This window comes from Lissotriton helveticus, chromosome 4_1 (genome assembly GCF_964261635.1).
Source record: "Lissotriton helveticus chromosome 4_1, aLisHel1.1, whole genome shotgun sequence".
Taxonomy (NCBI): Eukaryota; Metazoa; Chordata; class Amphibia; order Caudata; family Salamandridae; genus Lissotriton; species Lissotriton helveticus.
In genome coordinates this window covers 373307044-373329667 of record NC_136063.1, presented here as the reverse complement: position 1 = coordinate 373329667, position 22624 = coordinate 373307044, and the positions used below count along the sequence as shown (strand labels likewise).

The 22624-nt window shown below is 45.3% G+C and overlaps 1 protein-coding gene across 1 annotated transcript in view; it reads left to right on the top strand.

Annotated features, from left to right (window-relative positions):
- EMC2 (ER membrane protein complex subunit 2) overlaps positions 1-22624 on the top strand; it is a 188750-nt gene that overhangs the window by 16192 nt on the left and 149934 nt on the right. Inside the window, exon 2 of the mRNA XM_078686879.1 lies at positions 2862-2975. Coding sequence (XP_078543005.1) covers positions 2862-2975 — 114 coding nt within the window. The remainder of the gene's footprint in view (positions 1-2861; positions 2976-22624) is intronic.

Here is a 22624-nt window from a genome sequence, read left to right as displayed (position 1 = left end):
CATGTTCCTACATGCTTCGGGCCCCATTACGACTTTGGATGAGCTCGTTAAATGGCATGATCACTTCTTTGCCCTTATGCCATTAATAGGTTCCTGGGTAAGGGAGTTGGTGGGAAGAGCCACAGGCTTCTTGGTGGGATTAGGGCTTGCCTAGTTAAGGGGTTTGAGTCAATCATTTTCAGACAGGTCACCCAGAGGAGAGAAGCGATTAAGAACAGGAATTTTAAAATGAGGTATCTGTGGAGGAATGGGCAACAGCCTTCGGGCCAGGTCCCTATAAAAGAAACCCAGGGGCTTTGGTGGGGGTTAGCTGGCCCTGGGTGCCTGGCCATCATGGGGTTCCTGAAAGTAATAACGCAATATCCCTCAATCTCCTTACTCATTTTCCCAACCGAACCCACCCCTCTGGCCATAAGTATTTCAAACAAAAAAGAGCCTTGGAGCTTGGAATTCCTCTTAATCTAGTGCTCTGCTTTATTGATTAGTTCTAAAGTAGACTTGCTTGCTTTAAGGTTCAGATTGGGGACATCCGCTAATATGGCCATGTAGGGACTGGCGGCAGGAGGGAGATCACATCTAGAGGAGTTGTCATGTGATAACCCTGCTACCTCGACTGGGTTGGGGAGGCTTCTGCTGAGCACATCCCGGCACTGATGTGTTCTGTGCTGGTGTTTTCAATGGTGCAACTTCCCTTAAGCCCAGTGGGAGAGAAGCCGCTGGGCCAGACTGGGAAGCCTTACTGGACAAACGAGACGGAAACTGACACCTCTCTTCAGGCAAGGTTCGCACTGCCCGTGAGTTTTGAGCAGAACTAAGGGGCTTCTGCACACAATATTAACACTGCTACCCACCCGTTCCTTCATCCCTGCAACCATCCTTTCTGCAGTCCATGAAAGTTAATTTGTCCTCAGTTCGCCCCAGGTAGTCAAATACAGACATTTTACAATCGATTACATCCACAATTTCTTTGGCCAGTTGTCTAAGCAAGACCCCAAAAGTCTCCTTCTAAATCAATCAACCTACCAAACAGCATTTGTAAAGCGCAACACTGTCACCCCGAAGGATATCTGGGCGCTGAGTCTTCGTCAAAGAGACAGGTCTTGAGTATCTTTCTGAAGTGAGGAGGTTCTATGGAGCTGGAGGGGAAGGTCGTTCCAGGTCTTGGCAGCGATGTAGGAGAAGGAGCGACCACTGCTGTGGCTGCGAAGGATGCAGGAAGGTGTGTGTGAGGGCGGGTGAAGAGGAGTGCAGGTGTCTAGAGGGTTGGAGAAAGTTCAGGTTGATGTAGGCAGGTGCTAGGTTGTGGAGGGCATTGTAGGAATGCATGAGGATCTTGAACTGTCAACTGTTCTGGATGGGGAGCCAGTGGAGGTGTCTCGGGTGGAGGGCACTGTGGGTTCATTTTTGGAGGTCCAGGATGAGTCTGGCTGCATCGTTTTTTACCGTCTGGAGTTTTCTGAGGAGCTGGGTAGAGATGGATAGGTTTTATCAAGTCCAAAGGACCAGGCATGGTGGTCTTAGGGGTCTTAAGAGTCTTGCTTTTTTTTTTGGGGGGGGTGGAGACCTTTTTTCTGCTCTGTCGAGGGAGGCAGTTGTTGAGCGGCTATGTGGACAAAAGGAGGCAAGACGGGTTTAGAGCATTGGGCGCTATCCTCAAAATCAGGCATGTGATGCTAACTTGTGCGTCTGAGTCTGTTTGCGACAAGATTGTTAAGAGATGCCTCTCTACAAGGAGGATTACTTTATCAAGTGCACCCACTGCCATTTCTTTCTTCCATTGATCGAATGTGCTGATTTTCTTGGCTACGGCCCTTTCCAAGTTCGGGCCTAACTTGTACTTTGCCATCTTTCATCACCTGGTGCGCCAAACACAGGACCCCATAGCAAACAGGTAATAAGGTAATAACGATAAGGTCTTGCATGGGATGGCTACAGTATGACAGGGGACTGGAGTCAGGGGCGTAACCAAATGATGAACTTAATAAAAACTTCACAGTACCTCAAAATACAGAACCAAGGTTGGTGGCCCAGCCCAGACTTCTCCGGGCTTTGACAGGCGAGGCACGCAATGCGCTTTAGAGCGCTTGATGGAGATATGTTTGGCTCTTCCACTTGGCCATGCGTTGACGTGTCCAGGCGCAGGTCTCCCTTGAACTATGAGTCCCTTAACAGAAGCAGGGCAACAGGCGGCAGTGACCCTAGAAGTGGGAGCCTTCAACGCGCTTTATAGCGCTTGATGGAGGTATGTTTGGCTCCTCCCCCTAGTCTCATGTTGTCGCCTCCAGGCGCGGGTCTCCCTGGGACTGAGAGTCTCTTAGCAGAAGCAGCAGCGTCCCAAGGAGCGGGACCCCGAAACTCGCTTTATAGCGCTTGTTCGAGGTATGTTTGCTCCTCCCCCTGGTCTCGCACTGGCGCCTCCAGGTTCAGGTCTCCCTGGGACTGTGCATCCCTTAGCTGCAGCAGGGCAACAGGCGGCAGTGTCCATTCTTAATACATGTGGCTACTGACAGCATGTTGTACTGAGGATTATGTTTCTCAATGTCAGAGAACCCAGTTTCAGCCTGTCATAATACAGGCATGTTCTGTTCACTCTTGGAGCACCTAGGACTGTCAAAGCCAATAGTTTGGGCTTTAATAGTATTTGTGAATGCTTGTCTTTGTATGTGGGTGATTTAGCTTTTGAGCTGTCTTACCACTAGGCAAAATTGAGTTTTAGGAAACACTGTTTGGTTGCCTATGTTGCTTTGAGTGGTAACAATTACTTATATGTATTATTTAATAGCTAAAAAGTAGCTATTTGAAGCAAGCAGAGTCATAGAAAAATTCCATATGATACATAAAAATCAAATTTTGTTTTTCAGACATGCGTGATAAAATGAGAAAATGGAGGGAAGAAAATTGTCGAAACAGCGAACAAATAGTTGATGTTGGTGAAGAATTAATAAGTGAATATGCTTCCAAACTTGGAGATGATGGTATGAGCAAATATTCAGATAAGACGTTTTCTTCAAATTTTTGTTTCATGTAACAGGCATTCTATAATATGGGACATTTTCCAAAGTATCAGACTCCCAAAAATGCTTAAGTATCATGGTTCCCAGTTTTCTCTAATTTTATTCTGAGTAGTGTCTACCATTTTGATTATATTCTTACAAATATTTCAGGAATGGAAGTTTTTTTGGTTTCATTCTAGAAGCTGCAGTTAATGCAAGTAGCATTATGCTCCTGTATGTTTTGTTCTCAAGGATATTTTGATTTTTTTTTTTAACAGTATTCTGGCCCTGCGGATGCATATTAGGAATTGAGAGATGAGTTTCCAAAGCTTGGAGGTCTCCTGTATTTTTCTTGTTAGGCTGGGAATTGTAGACATATATATGAGTTTCTGTTATCAATTAACTATATACCCCATTAGAAGGTGATTCTGGTTCTCTGCTATTGGCCATTCTTTTCTGTTGTATTTGGCTTTTTTTTTTTTTTTTTGTAGAATCCTTGCGACTTTAGACTAAGTACTGTAGTTTGTGCACTCATTGAGGTTCTCCGTGCCCATGATAGGTGCTGATCACAGTAGGCAGGAATGTCAGACAGCATCATTTGGAACGCGAGGAGATAGTTTCTGCCCTTAAATGGATCCACTTCTCAGTGAGAACTAATATTACTGACATGCCTGTGCCACAGAATAAAAACACTTGTCTTCAGTATGTAAATAAATCAGTTTTCCTTCATGAATCAACAGGGTCCCATACTGCCCGCTCTCATTTAAACATTATTATGGCAACCCTTTGTGCTCTACTTACAAATAACAATATCAAATTTACCAATATCCAGATAATATATAACTCTCATACTTGACAGTTTCCTGTGCTTTAGGCACCCAAAGCCTCAGACACGGCTTGCACATCATCCAGACCTGAATGTCCAGCATCTCCAACCAACCAAGGCAACATTCCTGTTATTTCCCAAGATAAATAAACAAGAAGCAGCACAAACGTGGCTTAATTACATGAGCTTTGATGGCTTTAAACCACAACCTTCACTAAATGCAAAGTCACTAGGATTCAACCTCGACACCAACCTCACCCTCGTGCAACACAAAGCCCAAAAAACAACCTGATATCAGCTCTCTCCTTCTAACAGAAAGCGACAGCAAAACTGCTGTCTAAGCCCTCCTCCGTTTGCATTTGTATGGTGATAACTCTCTCCTCCTTGGCCTCCCAGACTCCACATTAGCAACCATTAGCAGCATTCAGGACCTGAAGAAATATTATCATGTTGTCCCCATCGGGATGGAAATACATTGACTCGCCTTGCTGGCTTGCACTATCTTCATAGGTAGCTGCATTGTTTACAAAGGCATCAAAACCAGCACTCCCACTAACCTTGCAGACATCTTCACCATCTCTGGAGATTCTCAACACACCTTCACCTGCACCCAGGTTTTGGAAGAACATCCCATATCCATCAGGGCACCACAATGCTGTTCCAATGTAGGAAATCGTTGTAGATGTACCTCTTTAACACCTTTGCGGCTGCCCCTTCCCCCCCATGCTGAGCCTTTATTTAGGTTTCGCTTATACAGTGCGAATAGTTTTTTTAAAAAAATGTAAAAACTGGTTCAGAGCCCACCCATTACTTACAGATACTTATTGATTGGTGTCCTCCTCATTCGGCTCCATTGCTTTTTACTGGTAACGTCTCCTGCTTCCTGGCAGCTTCCCACCTCTTCCAGCATACGTCTCAGGGCTTCTGGCACACGTGGAGCATGGACCCAGCAGAGCTTCCTGTTTGCACACTGTGTCCTGCCACTGACTACGTGGTGCTGCAAGTTTTGTTTAAAAAAAAAAAACTTTTGCCCAGTTCAGGGCACTATAGTTCTCCCTTCACCCTAACCGTCCATTTCTCTCCCGCCGTCCATTGTCCCCCGCCATCCATTTTCCCCCAAACCCCTGCCAGCTGGTTATCCACCATCGCTTTGTCTGGCCCCAGGCTCCTTGAATGAGCCTTTGTCACCAGGAGTTCCACAGGAGCAAAGATGAATTCCCCTCACCCCTTGAGGACAGCATCTGCCGGACCAAGATATATTCTCTGTCACAGATAACTGCCTCCAAAAGGTAAGGGGATTACAATCCAGAGTGATTCCCACTCTTCTTCACTTGTCCACAACAAGTAAGGCTCTTTTAGACGTCAACAGGACACACTAGGAGCTGAAAAAGAAGGACACCTATTACTCTATTTGTACAGGTGCACTTTCAATGATTGTGGTACTGCATGGAATAGCTCAAGAAAATAATACTAATCCACTTACCGGCCAACGAAGGGTGCTGGGACCAATGTGGAATCTAGTAGGGGGAGTTGACTTCCCTCTTCCATATAGTGCAAGAACAAGAGAGCAGAGTCTTTCCAGGTGTATTGAAGGTACAAAAAATGTGTCTATGGTCTTAGCACAACAAAAATATAAAAAACAAGGTTCTGTTGACGTCAGAAATATTAGCAGCCAACAATGCAAACTATGTCTCATAAACAGCTGAGACAGGCGGTTGGGAGCAACCAGGGAGCGAGTGAAGACTCCCTGCAGTGGGGGCACAAGCACGCTGGGAATCGTGCATGCGTATCTTAAAACGCCATGGCAAGCTTGAAATCAACTAGCCAGAGCACGCGTACCAAAACTCTCATGAGAGGAAAGTGGGGTGTTTAGGCACAGGGAAGCGGAGAGCAAGGACGGGAAAAGGAACACTCGCGTTGCCGGCTCAGTGAAAAAAGGAATTGCCGAGCTGGAATGCAGGGACGAAGATTCAAGGTGCCAAGGAACACACTCTCCGATGTAAGGCACTACGATATGGGGGAAAAGGTATACCGCGTTCCTTCGATTAGACTCTGAACGGGTCGAAGAGCAGGACACAAGCAGCCGGTTCCTCCGGAAAACAACATCAGGGGGCGTGGTCACGGAAGCAAATCAGTAAACCAAGCGCTGTTTGCTTCCATCTGCGTCAGTATAAACCCCTAAGGGAGCGTGTTAAAAGTACTCCGTGTGCTTGCTGCAGGGATGTGGAAAATTTTAAATAATCTACTTGTCCATGGGACAAAATGCAACATAAATCTACATGTCCTGTAAGACCATCAACTTGTCACACCCATTCCCAAATCAATAATGTGGGACGGCATAAAGCCATTGATGAATTTTTGTTTTACTAAAACTGAACAGTGAAAACATGACTTTATTACAGAGAAAAGTGATATTCTCCTTAAGTATTAAAACACAACAATAATTTTTCTTCAATAAATCAATCAAATGACACTTGTTCAAGTGCACAGCTGCTTCGAAATTAGCGTCCCATTGCTCTGGCTGACTGTAAAGGCAGGACAAAGTAGCAAGAAACAAACCCTAGCCAAATAGCCAGGTTTTAAGTTGCCTTTTGAAGGCTGACCGAGTCAATGAACCGCAACAAAAAGGAAGCCTGTCCATAATATTGCAGTGCGTACAGTAAAGGGGTTGCCGCCACAACGAAACTTCAGAAATTTTGGAATCACAGAAGGTGACTATTGTTGGTTCCAAGTGCCCACTTTTGAGTATACCGAGATAGTCTATTCAGCAGATAACAAGGGGCCTTACCATGATAAGCTCTGAAAGGCCACTTTAGAGCTTTGAAGTGGATATGCTATTCTATAGGAAGCAAGTGCCGATGTCTCAAATGTGAAGAGATAGGATGGCACCTCTGAACTCTCCTGATTAGTTGTGCCACTGCATTTTGAATTAGCTGAAGTCTGCTTATCAAATATGCAGGAAGACCAAGGCAGAGACTGTTAAAGTAGTCAAGATGGGGCGTAATTAAAGAATGAGCTGTTTTCCTAGTCTCTTGAGACAGACAGACGAAATATGTTTAATTTGCGATGTGAAAGAGAGGGTAGAGTCAAAGATATTTCACACATTTCTAGCAGACCTGGTATGATTAGGACAGGCTCGGCATGCTACCAGATAGAAGGTGGTGGGGGTCACTTTGGTAAAAAACAAAATTCTGTTTTGTCAGAATTTAGTTTTAAACAATTTGAATCCATCCAAGTTGTGACTACTCTAAGACATTCTTTAAAATTGTGAAAAGCTAAACTGACTTAAGGTATGATAATTTGGATATACTGGTCCAAAACACAAGCTGAACCATATTTGCACATCCATCCATGTTGAATATATTTGAAAATATCTACTGCAGAAACATCATGCTGCCAAAATATTGAGGACCAAAATATAGTGTCTGGATTTAAGAATAGTAAATCTTTACTTGCCAATTATCTTCTCAAAATTTTGCCCCTCAGTATTTTGTATTAATAATCTGGTAGCACGATATTCTGAAGTCAAAATTAAGGTGGAGTACCTCAGTGTTGCAGTAAAAAAGAAATGGATGAGAAATTCTGTGCTGTTGGGGAAGTGTTGTCTGTCACGAGACGTCTGACCTTCTTCCAGCCTAATTGGTTTGTCCTCTTTCATCTTGCCTCACTGACATTCTCACTGCACATACACACAACCCAACTGCAGTGACACACTTCTGGACAGACAAACACACCCACTGCGTACTCAAAAACCCCATTGCACAGAAACATAGCTACACTACTGATGCATAGGCTCATACGTCACTTAATAGACAGACTCACAACTCCATGCAGGACCACAACCCGAAGCGGAAGATCTACCCCCGCGAAGACATAAAGACACCCACTATAGTTAGCCCCAACCACTTCCTATTGACAAACAGTGCCTAACATGAAAAGTTTGAATAACATGTGTCTAACTTGGTCCTGACTGTGGCAGAGATGATGTCTGCAAAGATATCCACGGATTTCCAAAAAGGTTGGAAGAAGCAACTCCTTTTCTACTCTAAGTAAGGACATTCTACAAATGTACAAGAAATACAAATGTATGTTGCAGATGGGGAAGGATTCTAAGGAAGTTTTGTATTAGGTGGCAGTGATATCCAGCATAGGTCCATGAGGGGAGGCCGGAATCCATGGCCAGACTTTAAGAATTTCCATTGACAATTCAAATTAGTTCCAATGAGATTAAAACAATATTTGTTTATTTTATGATAATTCTGATAATCTAGCATGGGTTTGATCCTCCTTGGTACACGCTGGACATCCCTAGTCTCTTTGGCTGTTTAGGATCTCTAGTTTGCCAATGCTAATTTCAACTTCGGTTCGCAAGCAGCACAGCTTTTCAGTTTGTAGATGTGCACTTGTAAAAAGATTCACTTACACCTACCTTTTCAGTGATTAAATGTTTTCTGAGAAGTGGGTTTTTCAGGGTTAGAATGCCCTAGAAAGTTTGTGCACACCCACAAAATAATGCATCTGAGAGAAATGTTTCCACAGCCCATTCTCATCATGGACATGGCCAAATATTTGCTCATATCAAAGATTGGGGCAAAAACTGTGTCTAGGGTGGAAGTGGGAAGAAAACACCACCTAATTTTTTGTGGGATTCTAGGGAAAGGTCTTATTGCTTCCTTTGTAGTTCATTTGCCATAGAGCATGGAGAAAAATATAGACAGTATTACTGTTGGGCAAACTGCATGCGTTGACTCGTAAGTATGTTAATTTTACTCTAATGCGTAATGTATCATTAAATTATACAGTTTAGAGCAATGATTCTCCTGTAGAGTGCAGCTATGTGTTTTGCCAGTGCTTAAAAATGGCAAAAGTGCAAGTTGAAGCACTATATGAAACATTATTGCTTCTTTTAAAAAAAAGTATTCTTTCAGACCTTTGAAGATCCATACTAATCAGATCTAAAAAGAATAACCTGCCCTGACCCTTATCATGTCAAAGTGTTTTTGAGAATTTAATTCAACATATTTATACATTGGTTATGTTAGATTATATTCAATCCTAATATTTTGCATTGGTTTCTCAGTCAGACAGCCTCACGTTCTTTACTTGTTTTCTTTTCAAAACATGCTCAGTATGCTAGTTTGTCCATTTCAGGGGGTTTGAAGCAGTTCTAATTGCTCAAAAGGAGTAATTTCTGATATGCATTTCTTTACATGGTCTTCGACATTCGGTTTACTCACAATAAAATGTCACTCGAGGTGTCCAACATTTGTCAGTAGACTGTCACTCATAAGTACACTGACATCACGAAAAAGTCACACAAACAATGAAATATCTGCAGCTATGAGCACCACATCACAAAAAATGCCTTAACAATGCTGGGCGAAGTGGGTCGCTAAAAGAGCCAAAACAATAACTCTTACATTTTACACACAGCCTAAGACAACGTCAAATATAAATAATACCCTGAAAATATGAAACTGTAATGCTTAAGCACACTGAAAACTTGGCAGCGCCTCTCCCGAACACAAGCTCACCTTTCAGCACCTGAATGAGGTCTATGCCCTCCTGGCAGTAAATCTGGGGTCTCTTGGAACTAGGAGCCACCGTCTAACTCCACTTCTCTCTCTAGCACAGCCCAAGCCGACTTCAACCCTGGCAGGAAAGAATCTGTGCCAAACGGGACCACACACACCAGATTTGACAGTTCTCTCCAGTGCTACCCACGCAGGAGTGCTTCCGTGGGCACCAGTAGATATGGCTTGGAAATACAAACTCACTATCCTGCATGAGCAACCGTCACCATACTTTCAATTTCTTTGGATAGCCGCACCACAGGAAGAAAGAGAAAATGGACAACAAAACTTACAGAAGAAAGGAGTTACCGTGCCTCAGCACATTTTATACGACGTCTTGTATTATTGTGGCAATTAGTACAGAGGCGCACTAGAGCCAGATTTCGGGGGGAGTACTAAATATTTCGGGGGGGAGGAGTTTCTCCAGCAACAAGCTGAGTGGAGATGAAGGTGTGAAGAAAAACAACAAAGCCTCGTTACACGTAAATGGTCTTCTAAAGACCTGTGAAGTACTCTGGTGCGGCAGAGATAATCTCTAAAACTGTCTCTGTGTGTGCACGCCTGGGAAGCTATCTCAGCCCGGGCTGCAACACACGACGGGGAGGGAGAGGGGGGCGGGGGGCGGAATGAAGCCCTTTGAGCGCTATGGGCGTTGCACGCCTGAATTATTAATTAGTAAACTTGCAGCGCAAAATTTCAAATTTTCAGCGCTAGCTACACAGACATTAGCTGCTAGGAGAACACAAACGCGTGTTTTTAAATCCTAGCTTGCAAGGAAAATAAATTGTGCATTCATTCTGCATTCGGCATCCCAATGCATTAGTAAATCAAGTGAGACTGACTTGTGAGCAGTCATAGGCAGACCATTGCTCTTGTGTGCACTCGTAATTCACAAAAGCTATGCCTGCATACAGAAGCAAAACCAATAGCAGAAGAGAGGTTACATCTGACAGAACACTACCGGCCACACACCGAGCCGATAGCTGTGGGGGCGGGGCCGAGTAGAGACAGCCCTGTTTACTTTAATTTAAGGTCTAGTTGTCCGTGGGACAAAACAGACATTAAATCTTCTTCCCCCTGACAGAAATCAACATGTCTCGGGCGTCGGGCTATATGAATTCCCCACCTCTGTTGCTGTGTCTCGCTAAGTAAGGGATCGTCTGAAAAGTTCAGACTTTCTTGATCGCGACATGCACCATCCTGACACCCTTGCTGTCCATTTCCTCCCCATCGGCCCACTGTCTCTTTTCCTCGCTCATTTTCTCACACTGTAATCCCGTCCAGTGACACCTTAAAGTACGTCAAATTTAAACCGTCTCATAGTGCTGCCATGTGAAGAAAGCAAAATATTGCCGCCATTTTGTAGTTCAACTGTTTCTAAATACTGAGCGAATCGTGCGTCTGTCTTGTGTTTCCAAGGTCTCAGCCACACTGATGCATCTTCCTATCGATATAATTTAATCAGGGTTTTCTACTGGCCAAGAGAAAAATGGTATGTAAATGGGGATCCTCAGTGGAGAGACTAGGAAACGGAAATTAATATTAGCAACACACAGAACAAGCATTGAAAATGCAATAGGTCTCGCAATAGAAGAGTTTGACATTTTTCGTTTTGCATATGGATGAGTGGCGTTGCGTGGATGAGTGGCGTTGCGTGGATGAGTGGCGTTGCGTGGGTGAGTGGCGTTGCGTGGGTGAGTGGCGTTGCGTGGGTGAGTGGCGTTGCGTGGGTGAGTGGCGTTGCGTGGGTGAGTGGCGTTGCGTGGGTGAGTGGCGTTGCGTGGCTGAGCGGCGTTGCGTGGCTGAGCGGCGTTGCGTGGCTGAGCGGCGTTGCGTGGCTGAGCGGCGTTGCGTGGCTGAGCGGCGTTGCGTGGCTGAGCGGCGTTGCGTGGGTGAGCGGCGTTGCGTGGGTGAGCGGCGTTGCGTGGGTGTGCGGCGTTGCGTGTGTGTGCGGCGTTGCGTGGGTGTGCGGCGTTGCGTGGGTGTGCGGCGTTGCGTGGGTGAGTGGCGTTGCGTGGGTGAGTGGCGTTGCGTGGGTGAGTGGCGTTGCGTGGGTGAGTGGCGTTGCGTGGGTGAGTGGCGTTGCGTGGGTGAGTGGCGTTGCGTGGGTGAGTGGCGTTGCGTGGGTGAGTGGCGTTGCGTGGGTGAGTGGCGTTGCGTGGGTGAGTGGCGTTGCGTGGGTGAGTGGCGTTGCGTGGGTGAGTGGCGTTGCGTGGGTGAGTGGCGTTGCGTGGGTGAGTGGCGTTGCGTGGGTGAGTGGCGTTGCGTGGGTGAGTGGCGTTGCATGTGTGAGTGGCGTTGCATGTGTGAGTGGCGTTGCATGTGTGAGTGGCGTTGCGTGTGTGAGTGGCGTTGCGTGTGTGAGTGGCGTTGCGTGTGTGAGTGGCGTTGCGTGTGTGTGTGTGGCGTTGCGTGTGTGTGTGGCGTTGCGTGTGTGTGTGGCGTTGCGTGTGTGTGTGGCGTTGCGTGGCTGAGTGGCGTTGCGTGGCTGAGTGGCGTTGCGTGGCTGAGTGGCGTTGCGTGGCTGAGTGGCGTTGCGTGGCTGAGTGGCGTTGCGTGGCTGAGTGGCGTTGCGTGGCTGAGTGGCGTTGCGTGGCTGAGTGGCGTTGCGTGGCTGAGTGGCGTTGCGTGGCTGAGTGGCGTTGCGTGTGTGAGTGGCGTTGCGTGGTTGAGTGGCGTTGCGTGGTTGAGTGGCGTTGCATGTGTGAGTGGCGTTGCGTGTGTGAGTGGCGTTGCGTGTGTGAGTGGCTTTGCGTGTGTGAGTGGCGTTGCGTGTGTGTGTGGCGTTGCGTGTGTGTGTGGCGTTGCGTGTGTGAGTGGCGTTGCGTGTGTGAGCGGCGTTGCGTGTGTGAGCGGCGTTGCGTGGGTGAGCGGCGTTGCGTGGGTGAGCGGCGTTGCGTGTGTGAGCGGCGTTGCGTGTGTGAGCGGCGTTGCGTGTGTGAGCGGCGTTGCGTGTGTGAGCGGCGTTGCGTGTGTGAGCGGCGTTGCATGTGTGAGCGGCGTTGCATGTGTGAGTGGCGTTGCATGTGTGAGTGGCGTTGCATGTGTGAGTGGCGTTGCATGTGTGAGTGGCGTTGCGTGTGAGTGGCGTTGCGTGTGTGGCGTTGCGTGTGTGTGTGGCGTTGCGTGGCTGAGTGGCGTTGCGTGGCTGAGTGGCGTTGCGTGGCTGAGTGGCGTTGCGTGGCTGAGTGGCGTTGCGTGGCTGAGTGGCGTTGCGTGGCTGAGTGGCGTTGCGTGGCTGAGTGGCGTTGCGTGGCTGAGTGGCGTTGCGTGGCTGAGTGGCGTTGCGTGGCTGAGTGGCGTTGCGTGGCTGAGTGGCGTTGCGTGGCTGAGTGGCGTTGCGTGGGTGAGTGGCGTTGCGTGGGTGAGTGGCGTTGCGTGTGTGAGTGGCGTTGCATGTGTGAGTGGCGTTGCATGTGTGAGTGGCGTTGCATGTGTGAGTGGCGTTGCATGTGTGAGTGGCGTTGCATGTGTGTGTGGCGTTGCATGTGTGTGTGGCGTTGCATGTGTGTGTGGCGTTGCGTGTGTGGCGTTGCGTGTGTGGCGTTGCGTGTGTGAGTGGCGTTGCGTGTGTGAGTGGCGTTGCGTGTGTGAGTGGCGTTGCGTGTGTGAGTGGCGTTGCGTGGGTGAGTGGCGTTGCGTGGGTGAGTGGCGTTGCGTGGGTGAGTGGCGTTGCGTGGGTGAGTGGCGTTGCGTGGGTGAGTGGCGTTGCGTGGGTGAGTGGCGTTGCGTGGGTGAGTGGCGTTGCATGGGTGAGTGGCGTTGCGTGGGTGAGTGAATGGTTAGCTGTTGCTTATGCGACGTATAGCACTTAATACTAAAGTAGGCAGACCTTCTTAGCCTTTGTGAGAATAATAGCAAAATAAAAATAAAAACCAGATCAAGTCAAGGACGCAAACGGCACCATGCTATTGTTTATTTACTCAGATGATATGCATAAAAATGTAACTTGTGAGCACGTTTCTCTAACTCTCCAATAATCCCATTACAACACTTTGTACAAATGAGATTGGGACTCATCCTTCCGAAGTCGAGAAAAATGTGCAACGCTGTGTTGAAGTTAATTTTTTTAATTAACAAAATGCAAATAATGTGGAGAGATTTCAAGTGATTCAGGAATGGGGGCCCTTGTAAAGAGAAAGTACGGCCGGCCTGGGTAGTGATAGGGGAGGAGGGAGGAGAAATGCGAGTCACGGCAGCAGCAGCCTTTGATGTGCCTGCCGGCCGGCCGTGAATAATTAGGGGGTGAGAAATGCGCTCGGAGGGCTGCCTTTGATGTGGTAATGCGAGGCAGGCAGGCAGGCGGCTGGTGGCATTGTGCACGCGCTTTTTAGGGCTTGCGCAAGCGCAATGACCTAAAAAGCACATGCACTTGAAGGAATCGCCAGTGGAATCGCCAGTGGATAAACACTGGATAAGCCCCTATAGAGCTTCGCCAGCTATGCGCTGAAGCGCATCAGCAGGCGAGCCCTAAAAAGGTGATCTAAAAAAGGAGAGGATCTCTGTAAACCTTTGACAAGATTTGGCAAGGATAAATGATTGATGTTTAGAGTAATATTAGCCTGTGACCCCAGTGGTTAGGAAGAGGGGAATGGGAGTGTCGGGGATTAGTTGATATATATATATATATATTCACTGAAAAAACCATAGGTTATACACCATATATAGTTAGGAATTAGCATTTAAAAAACCTTATTTTACTCACACAAAACCATTGAAATTCCATATATAGTTAGTTGCACTAACTATATATCGCGCACCCGCAATCCACTGCTGATCATGTCACATATTACATCATTCATGACATGGTCAGTGACATCACTGATGACATCACTGATGACATCTCAAATGACATCACTGATGAGATCACTGATGACATCTCATTTGACATCAATGACCACATCACTGATGATATCATTCATGTGACAATACAATGCATCTCCTCACGTTTTAATATAACCTCTGTTTCACCCAGTGTTAAATACAGAGTATAATTTTTGAAACCATTGACACACCAATACTAGTTACTACATACGTACTCACTGATTCCTACGTCTACACACACATTCACTCATTCACCCATACAATCATTCATACATACAATCACTCATCTTTACAACACTATCATATGCACTCATACACCTATACAGATACTTACACTCTGCCACTCATCCATGGAGTTACTCACACACCTAGTCAGTCCTGTAAAGAATCAATCACACTTCCATTTTCTTGTCTATACAGTTAAACATAGAGCACCTTACATTTTCAAACATATACTAACACATACTTACTTTCTTATACAATCATTGATACAAGTACACATTGATCTGCACAGAGTCACACACCTCCCAGCCAGCCACACACACACTCAGTCTCCTATACAAATACTTGGACAATCAATCAATAACCCATATAGTTAATTATATAGCTACTGATCAACACATGCAGCAGTTTACAGAACAACAGACATAATGATGCACAAATTAAGACAGTTTAGTCACTAACCCATGCACTCAGTGAGACACATTTAATCACTCACTCATACATTCAGTCATGCACCTACTAAATCCTTCGTCCAGACACTTATACATCTACTCATTCTTCAATATGTAAAACATATTTAAACTTTACAGAAACACACAGTCACTGGATGATGTCATCAGTGATCTCATCAGTGATGTCATTTGAGATGTCATCAGTGATGTCATCAGTGATGTCACTGACCATGTCATGAATGATGTAATATGTGACATGATCAGCAGTGGATTGCGGGTGCGCGATATATAGTTAGTGCAACTAACTATATATGGAATTTCAATGGTTTTGTGTGAGTAAAATAAGGTTTTTTAAATGCTAATTCCTAACTATATATGGTGTATAACCTATGGTTTTTTCAGTGAATTTTCAAGGTTTTGTAAATGCTAATTCCTAACTATATATGGTCTATAACCTATGGTTTTTTCAGTGAATTTCAATGGTTTTTTAATAGCAAATATCATAAGCTGTCGAATGTCAAGTACGTGGTAAGTAAAAACATTTTCGTGTTTATGCACACTGATCTGCTTTGAATGCTGCCCCCCACCCCTCATTTCTATTAGGAGTACTCTCTCTTTGCAGATAGTGAAGGGTAGTTAACGTAGCCCTTTGCCCCCTTTGTAATCCGTCGTGCCTGCTTCTCTCTCCATTTGATTGATTGTTCTCTTTGGTTCATTCTCTATTTACAAACAAGCACAGAGTCGCAATACTCTGTTTAGTCTTTGCAGATAGCGAAAAATCGTGTAAAAAAACAAAAGGAATCGAGCAAAATCAGTAGGCCACTAATGGGATCTCTTTTTGACCTCGCTAAAATAGAAACATTAGGAACAACCTGTTGAAAATAGCAATGCGTATGTATATAAGCGGCGTTCATTTGTGTTCACAGTACCCCTTGTTGATTGTTTCAATCGAGCATTGAATTGTTCGAAGTTAATTCTCTTAAGGATCTTCTCTACCTGCAAACGAGGAAGAATAGGAATATTCTCTCTCCCTTTGCAGATAGTGAAGGGTAGGTAACGCAAGCCTTTAACACGTCGTACCTATTTCATTCCTCATTGATTGATTGATTGTCCGAACATTGACTGTTTGGGAATTAGTTCTTTTTGGAGGTATTCCCTGTTTGCAAATAAACGTAGGAAAATCTTTGCAAGTAGTGAAAGGGTACGTAATGCGGACCTTTCTCCCCCGTTGTAATCTGTCATGCCTATCTACTCCCCACTGATTGATGCACCTTTTTCACCCGGACCATTTACTAGAGATACGTCATCTGGCCCGACCAGAGAGCACCCCTAGTGAAAAGGACATATGCAATAATAACGAAGTGATCACTGTATCCTGTTAACAGAAACTTTACCATGAAACAACCTGGAAAGAAAAAAATAGGAAAACGAAAATCAGTAGGCCACTGATGAACATGAACTTTTATTAAACAACGAACAAAGAAACGATAACATAACGTAATGATAAAACCTATTAATGTCCTAGAAACAAGAAAACGTTAAAATATGCCAGTGGTGAGAGACCAGAAAAACAGTAAGAGAAACCAAATCACCCCTCGCTGTCCCACCGCCTGCCACGCCAAAAAAATCGATAGACTAGGGAAAATGCAAGTCAGTAGAACATCCACCCCCACTCTGGAAACTTCCAAGGTGGGGCAGGGTTCCGGCTACGCCCAGCCGGGAGCAGCCCATATAAGGCAGGTCCTGCTGCCACGCCTCGGCCAGGAGATCCTAACGTAGGGTGTAGCCGGAGGAGAGGCCGAGGCCAGCGGGACCCGGCCAGGGGTTTGCCTTTACAACTCTGAACAGTTGCAGGGGGGGGGAATGTCTCCTCGACCCTCCCCTCTCTCTCCCAGTCCGGCCGCGGTGGCCCTTGAGAGTTGCAGGTAGTCCCGCCACATGCTCTTCCGGTCCGACCACCAACGGTCGGGGGGCCGAGGCCGACGGGATCCGGCTGCAGCCGATAAACCAAGAAACCCGTTCATGGGGCCAGAGCCAGGGGCGTCCGGCCGACATCCACCGGAAGCCCGGCCCGAAGACGGACGGGACACTTCTTTCTTTTATAATGGCTGCGACAACACTGGGGGGGGGATGTCTTGCACATGCCTCCGACCCCCCCCCCCCCCTCGTCCTCATCGCCTGGTCCGGCGATAACAAATCTCAAGCGAGACGCCGTGGGGTGCACTGGGAGGGAGAGACGGTGCGAACAGGCCTCTCCCGCCTCCCCAGGTGGAGGCTTCCCAGCTGCACCCTCAGCGCTCCAGGCGCCCGGAAAAGGGTTCTTCCACTGTGGCCATGCTGCAACGTCTCGCCCGGCAGGGTGGAGCCCGTCCGCTCATGTGACCCCGCGATCGCCGGTAGCTGCCGAACTCTCAAAATGGCGGTCGACCTGGCAAGAGCGGGCCCAGCATAAAGAAATGGCCCGGTCACTGGTTGACTCCACCACCGTAGTCCTCCACGACCTTGAAGATTCTAGAGGAGCCGCGGGAGTCTCCGACCCCCGATGGGGAATGACTGCCATGATCGCCCGTGGAGTGACGAAACTGTATCCGCGGGACGTCGGCGCTCCCATGCTGGCGCCAGCCTCACTTTGAATTACTAGAATCCTGCAGACCTCACTTCCGGTGAAAGCACAGTGTGACCCGGTAGGAAAAATTATTGCACCCCCTCCCCTTTTTGACTGATAGTTCAAACCACCGATCCTTTCCTTTGCCCTTTTAACGGAACTTTGGACTGCCTCCCCCTCTTTTACATTTTCTAGAGAAAACAAAACATTAACCACTACATTAGCATAGCAGTTGACACCAGAACTGTTTTCAAATTGAAAACCAACAACATCTTCAACAGAATCCTTTTTGTTTCTGCTGTGACCCTGCTACAGCACAGGCATTTTCCCCAGCAGTAATTCTGCAATGCCGGTAAGAATAGCTGTGGTGCCTACTGGACTCACTCACCCCCGCGGCGCCCCACGCCGTTTTTTGCTGGGCGGCAACTTACTAGACATCACTTTCGTGCCATCTTGATTTCAGCGCGTTCTGCTGCCTTGGAACTATTCGCACAACAGACCGCTACTGACAAGAATATTTCATTATTGGTGCTGTCAATTTCAATAAATCTATTGGATAATTCAAAAGAAATTGCCACGGTCTCTTCGTTGTTTAAATGTTTTTACTGTTTTTGTTTTCTTGTATATATTTATATGTTATTAAAGTTTTATATTCCTACTACTTTGTTGGAGTGCTATATATTTTTAATGTGACACATAATTGTAAAAACTTTGATGTACAAAGAGTCATTCCTGGAATCTTCCGCTTCAGGCTCGGTCCCCTCCCCAATCACAATACAGGATGGTTTTCAGATAGTAGGAACACGTGTGGTGTGACGGATCTCATCGGGTGTGGGCCTTGATCTACTATAACTCCTTTGAAGAGGGGTGATTCTTTACAGCTGGGGCCATAAACTACATCTGCAGGGCTAGCTGATAGCCTGGACAATCGGACACAGAGAAAGAGGAGTGTCAGAGGGTGCGGTAGTGAATAGGGCGAAAGGGAGGTGTCGGGCGGGCACAGAGTGTGATTCTCAGGGAAGAGCAGCGCAGATGGGGGGAGGTTTATTGCCCATGCATAAGACAGAGAGCGGTGGTGACCAGTGCCTAGGGAAGATGCTTGCGTGGGTGAGGAGCCATGCTACGAATCGACAGCGTGCAGAGAGTGGGTCTGGTCAAGACATCTAAAATGGCTGCCGTGAACGACAAAAGTGTGGCATTTCAAAAAAGGCAAGATGGCGCATACAATGTTTTTCAACACTTCCTCATTTCCTTCGAATCGAACGTTAACAGACGTTGGGGCATATTACCAAAGTTAAGCGATATTTATCGCTAACGATGCTTACCAACCAATTTTTTACCACTAAGCATCGTCAGAAATTATCGAAGATAAACCTTGCTATTATCAAGGTTTATCGCAAATGCGATAATAAACGGCCGCAATGCATGAATATCGCTAAAAACTCAGCGATATTCATGCATTACCGAGCTAATGCTCTTAGCCATGTTATCCACCTCCCATTGGATAACATGGCTAAGAACTGCTCAGGGCAGGTGTTACTTTTTGGAGATATTCGCGCTTAGCGCGAATATCTCCAAAAGTTGGTAATAGGAGATAGATATCTTGCATGTTGTAATGCAAGTTATTGTGGTATATGGAACTCATACCATAATCTCTCAGGAAAGCAGAAACTGATCCTTTTGGGACCGCCTAAAAAGGCCTAGGGGGTGAGGAGTACTCTACTTTGCCCCCTTTTCACGTTCCGAACTATTTTATTTTACTCTCTTCTGTAATTACACAAAATAGCAGCGATAAGATGCATCGGAGACACACAGTGAGAGAAGGGAGGCCGGAGATGAAGAAGAGATGTCAAATACACATTGGAGATAATATAGTGGCAGAAGGGAAGTAAATATGAGTAAACTTACCATGTAACATAAAAATGTTGCACTCTATACTATAAGTCTCATTTTATACTACAATCACTTCACTACAACCTCATAAATTAAAAATAAAAATGAATAATGTCTCAAACAATTTTTGATTTCTAAATATAAATTTATTCTTCAGAATTTTCTAAATTTGAAAGAACTAGTAACATATCCTCATCAGCAATGTCCTCATTAAAAGTCTCCAATGATGATTCTTGTAACTCTATGGTCTCCAAACACTCGATAAATTCGCCATCAAGAGATTGATCAAAAAAATCATTCAAGTCATCTCCTCCTTGTGACAATATTTCATTATTGGTGCTGTCAATTTCAATCAATGTAGTGGAATCATTCAAGTCATCTCCTCCTTGTGACAATATTTCATTATTGGTGCTGTCAATTTCAATCAATGTAGTGGAATCATTCAAGTCATCTCCTCCTTGTGACAATATTTCATTATTGGTGCTGTCCATTTCAATCAATCTAATGGAATCATACAAGTCATCTCCTCCTTGTGACAATATTTCATTATTGGTGCTCTCAATTTCAATCAATGTAGTGGAATCATTCAAGTCATCTCCTTGTGACAATATTTCATTCTTGGTGCTGTCCATTTCAATCAATCTAATGGAATCATACAAGTCATGTCCTCCTTGTGACAATATTTCATTATTGGTGCTCTCAATTTCAATCAATGTAGTGGACAATTCAAAAGAAATTGCCACGGTCTCTTCATTGTGAGCCATTTTATTTTGAAATTGCTTGCTGTAAATTGCAGAAAAAAATAATCACTTTCATTTATCGTTTTTAGTAATACATAATATAAAACTAACTTTATCAAGTATTTAGTATAACAGAAGGACTGCAAATAAATAACAGAAAACATTTTTCAAATTATCTTCAAGTGTACAACATAGTTCCCCTTACAAATTAACAACTCACCTTTTTAAAAGTAGCAGAAGTGTTAGTACTGTGTAAATCAAACACCAGAAATTCACCACCAAAAATTCCTCACAAATGTACCTCAGACAGTAGTATCACAAAATGGCTGTGGTTTCCTCTCATTTGACATATATACATAACCAATTAACTTTCATCACACACAAATACAAAACCAAAGTAACATTTTAATTGGTTCTAAATTTCAACACTTTCAAATGTGTTTTCCCCATGCAATTTTCCATAGGACATTTACATACGTCTACAGCCTGAATGGCTGAACGGAATTACACCAAACTTGGCAAAATGGTACATCAAACCTAAGAGGTCAGGAAGGATCTACTATGCCCCCTTATGGTCATTTCCCCCTTCGCTTTGGCCTCCTCTTGTCTCTCAATCCTACCGAGAGACAAGATGGCGGCCGCTACGGACTGTATGGAATGTTGACAGACGCCGGAGAACCAATCAGCTTCGCAAAGCTCCGTAACGCGAAAAGTACGCGAAGCGGAGCGCTGTTACAGATATATATCTTTTTTTTAACGTTAATTTCTCAAAATCCACTGGAGCACATATATTGAGACCTAGCAAAGGCACATCGGGCTACCAGTCCCTAATATTTTGCCAAGTTTCGTGCAAATCCATTCAGCCGTTCGATTATTATTATTTTGGTTTTTTTTTGCCCCGCGGGGCCCTTTTAAAACCTCCACATCAAACGTAGGGGGTCAGCGAGGATCTACTATTCCCCCTTATGGTCATTTGCCCCTTCGCTTTGGCCTCCTCTTGTCTCTCGATCCTACCGAGAGACAAGATGGCGGCCGCTACGGACTGTTTGGAATGTTGACAGACGCCAGAGAACCAATCAGCTTCGCTTCACAAAGCTCCGTTGCGCGAAAAGTACGCGTCCTGGAGCGCTGCCCGGTCCGCTGTTACCGATATATATCTTTTTTTAAACGTTAATTTCTCAAAATCCACTGTAGCACATATATTGAGACCTACAAAAGGCACATCGGGCTACCAGTCCCTACAATTTTGCCAAGTTTCGTGCAAATCCATTCAGCCGTTCGGGCTAAAAGTGAGGCCAACCGCCCTATGGAAAACTCAATGTTAAAAACACGTTTTGGGACCCCCCTTTTTTCTCAGCCCCCCCTTGACGAACCCCCCCCAAATTTTCAAGGGCTGCTCAGAAACAAAATGTGCCATTTTCCTGAAAATTTCAGCCAATTCCCTCCACAAACGCCAAAGTTATTAGACATAGAATTTTCAAAAAACCCATAGAGAAAAAATCCTAACTATATATACCTACTGGCGACCGCCAGTAGGTAATATATATATATATATATATATATATATGAAGAGAGGATCCCAATCCTGTCAATAGTCGACAGGCGACGGCAGGGTGCAGACCTCAAAACGCCCCATCAAACGGTCAGCAAGGCTCAAGAATGAAGCAACTCCAGTGAGTAAGCAGGAAAAAACGTTTTAATATGAGATAACGCGTTTCACTCCACAAGGGAGCTTGTATATATATATACTGTATTTTTTCGATAATCAATAAAATACTTTATATAAAAATAATTTAAAAAAAGTCTCTCCTATCTTTATACTTTGATCTGCATGAATTTTGCGTGTATAATTTTACGGTTTCTAGAAACATCATTGCCCCAAGATGCACAGCAGGGTTATGTTTTTCCTGCTCATTGAGAAAGCATCCCAGAACACTGTCTTACGTTTTCCTTTGACATCTGAGAGTTTCTCTCTTAGGTTTGCATTGGTTTTAAGGTCTCGACGGAGACAGTGCATGCACTGTCGCTTGCCAGACATTTGTTTACTTAGACGGGGCTTAGAGCCCCCTATTGCTTACTGTTAGTTGACTTAATCGTCACTCTCATTGGCTTGCTCCTCTTAGGTCAACAAGTCAAAAACCCTGCCAGCAATTAATCCACAACTCTTGGTGACTGCTAATTTGAGGATCGAGGCTGTTGTAATACCCTTTACTTTGGGCAAGGTGGAACATTTTCGTTTACACATTTACAAAAAAAGCAAAAAACTCTTGCTAGGTTAAACAACAAAGGTGTTGTACATGTTATATTGTTCTGGGGGGTAATAAGTTTGTGTCCTCAGTATGTTTTCCCTTTCCTTTAGGTAGCGTCACTCCGCGTCACTTGGAATGTTCTAATTTGTATTTAAGTGACGTCACCGTTATCTATGTGACAGATGACAGCTGACTCCCGTAGTGACTGCCATTAATTCCCGCTCCCTGCGGGCCCTTGTAACTACAA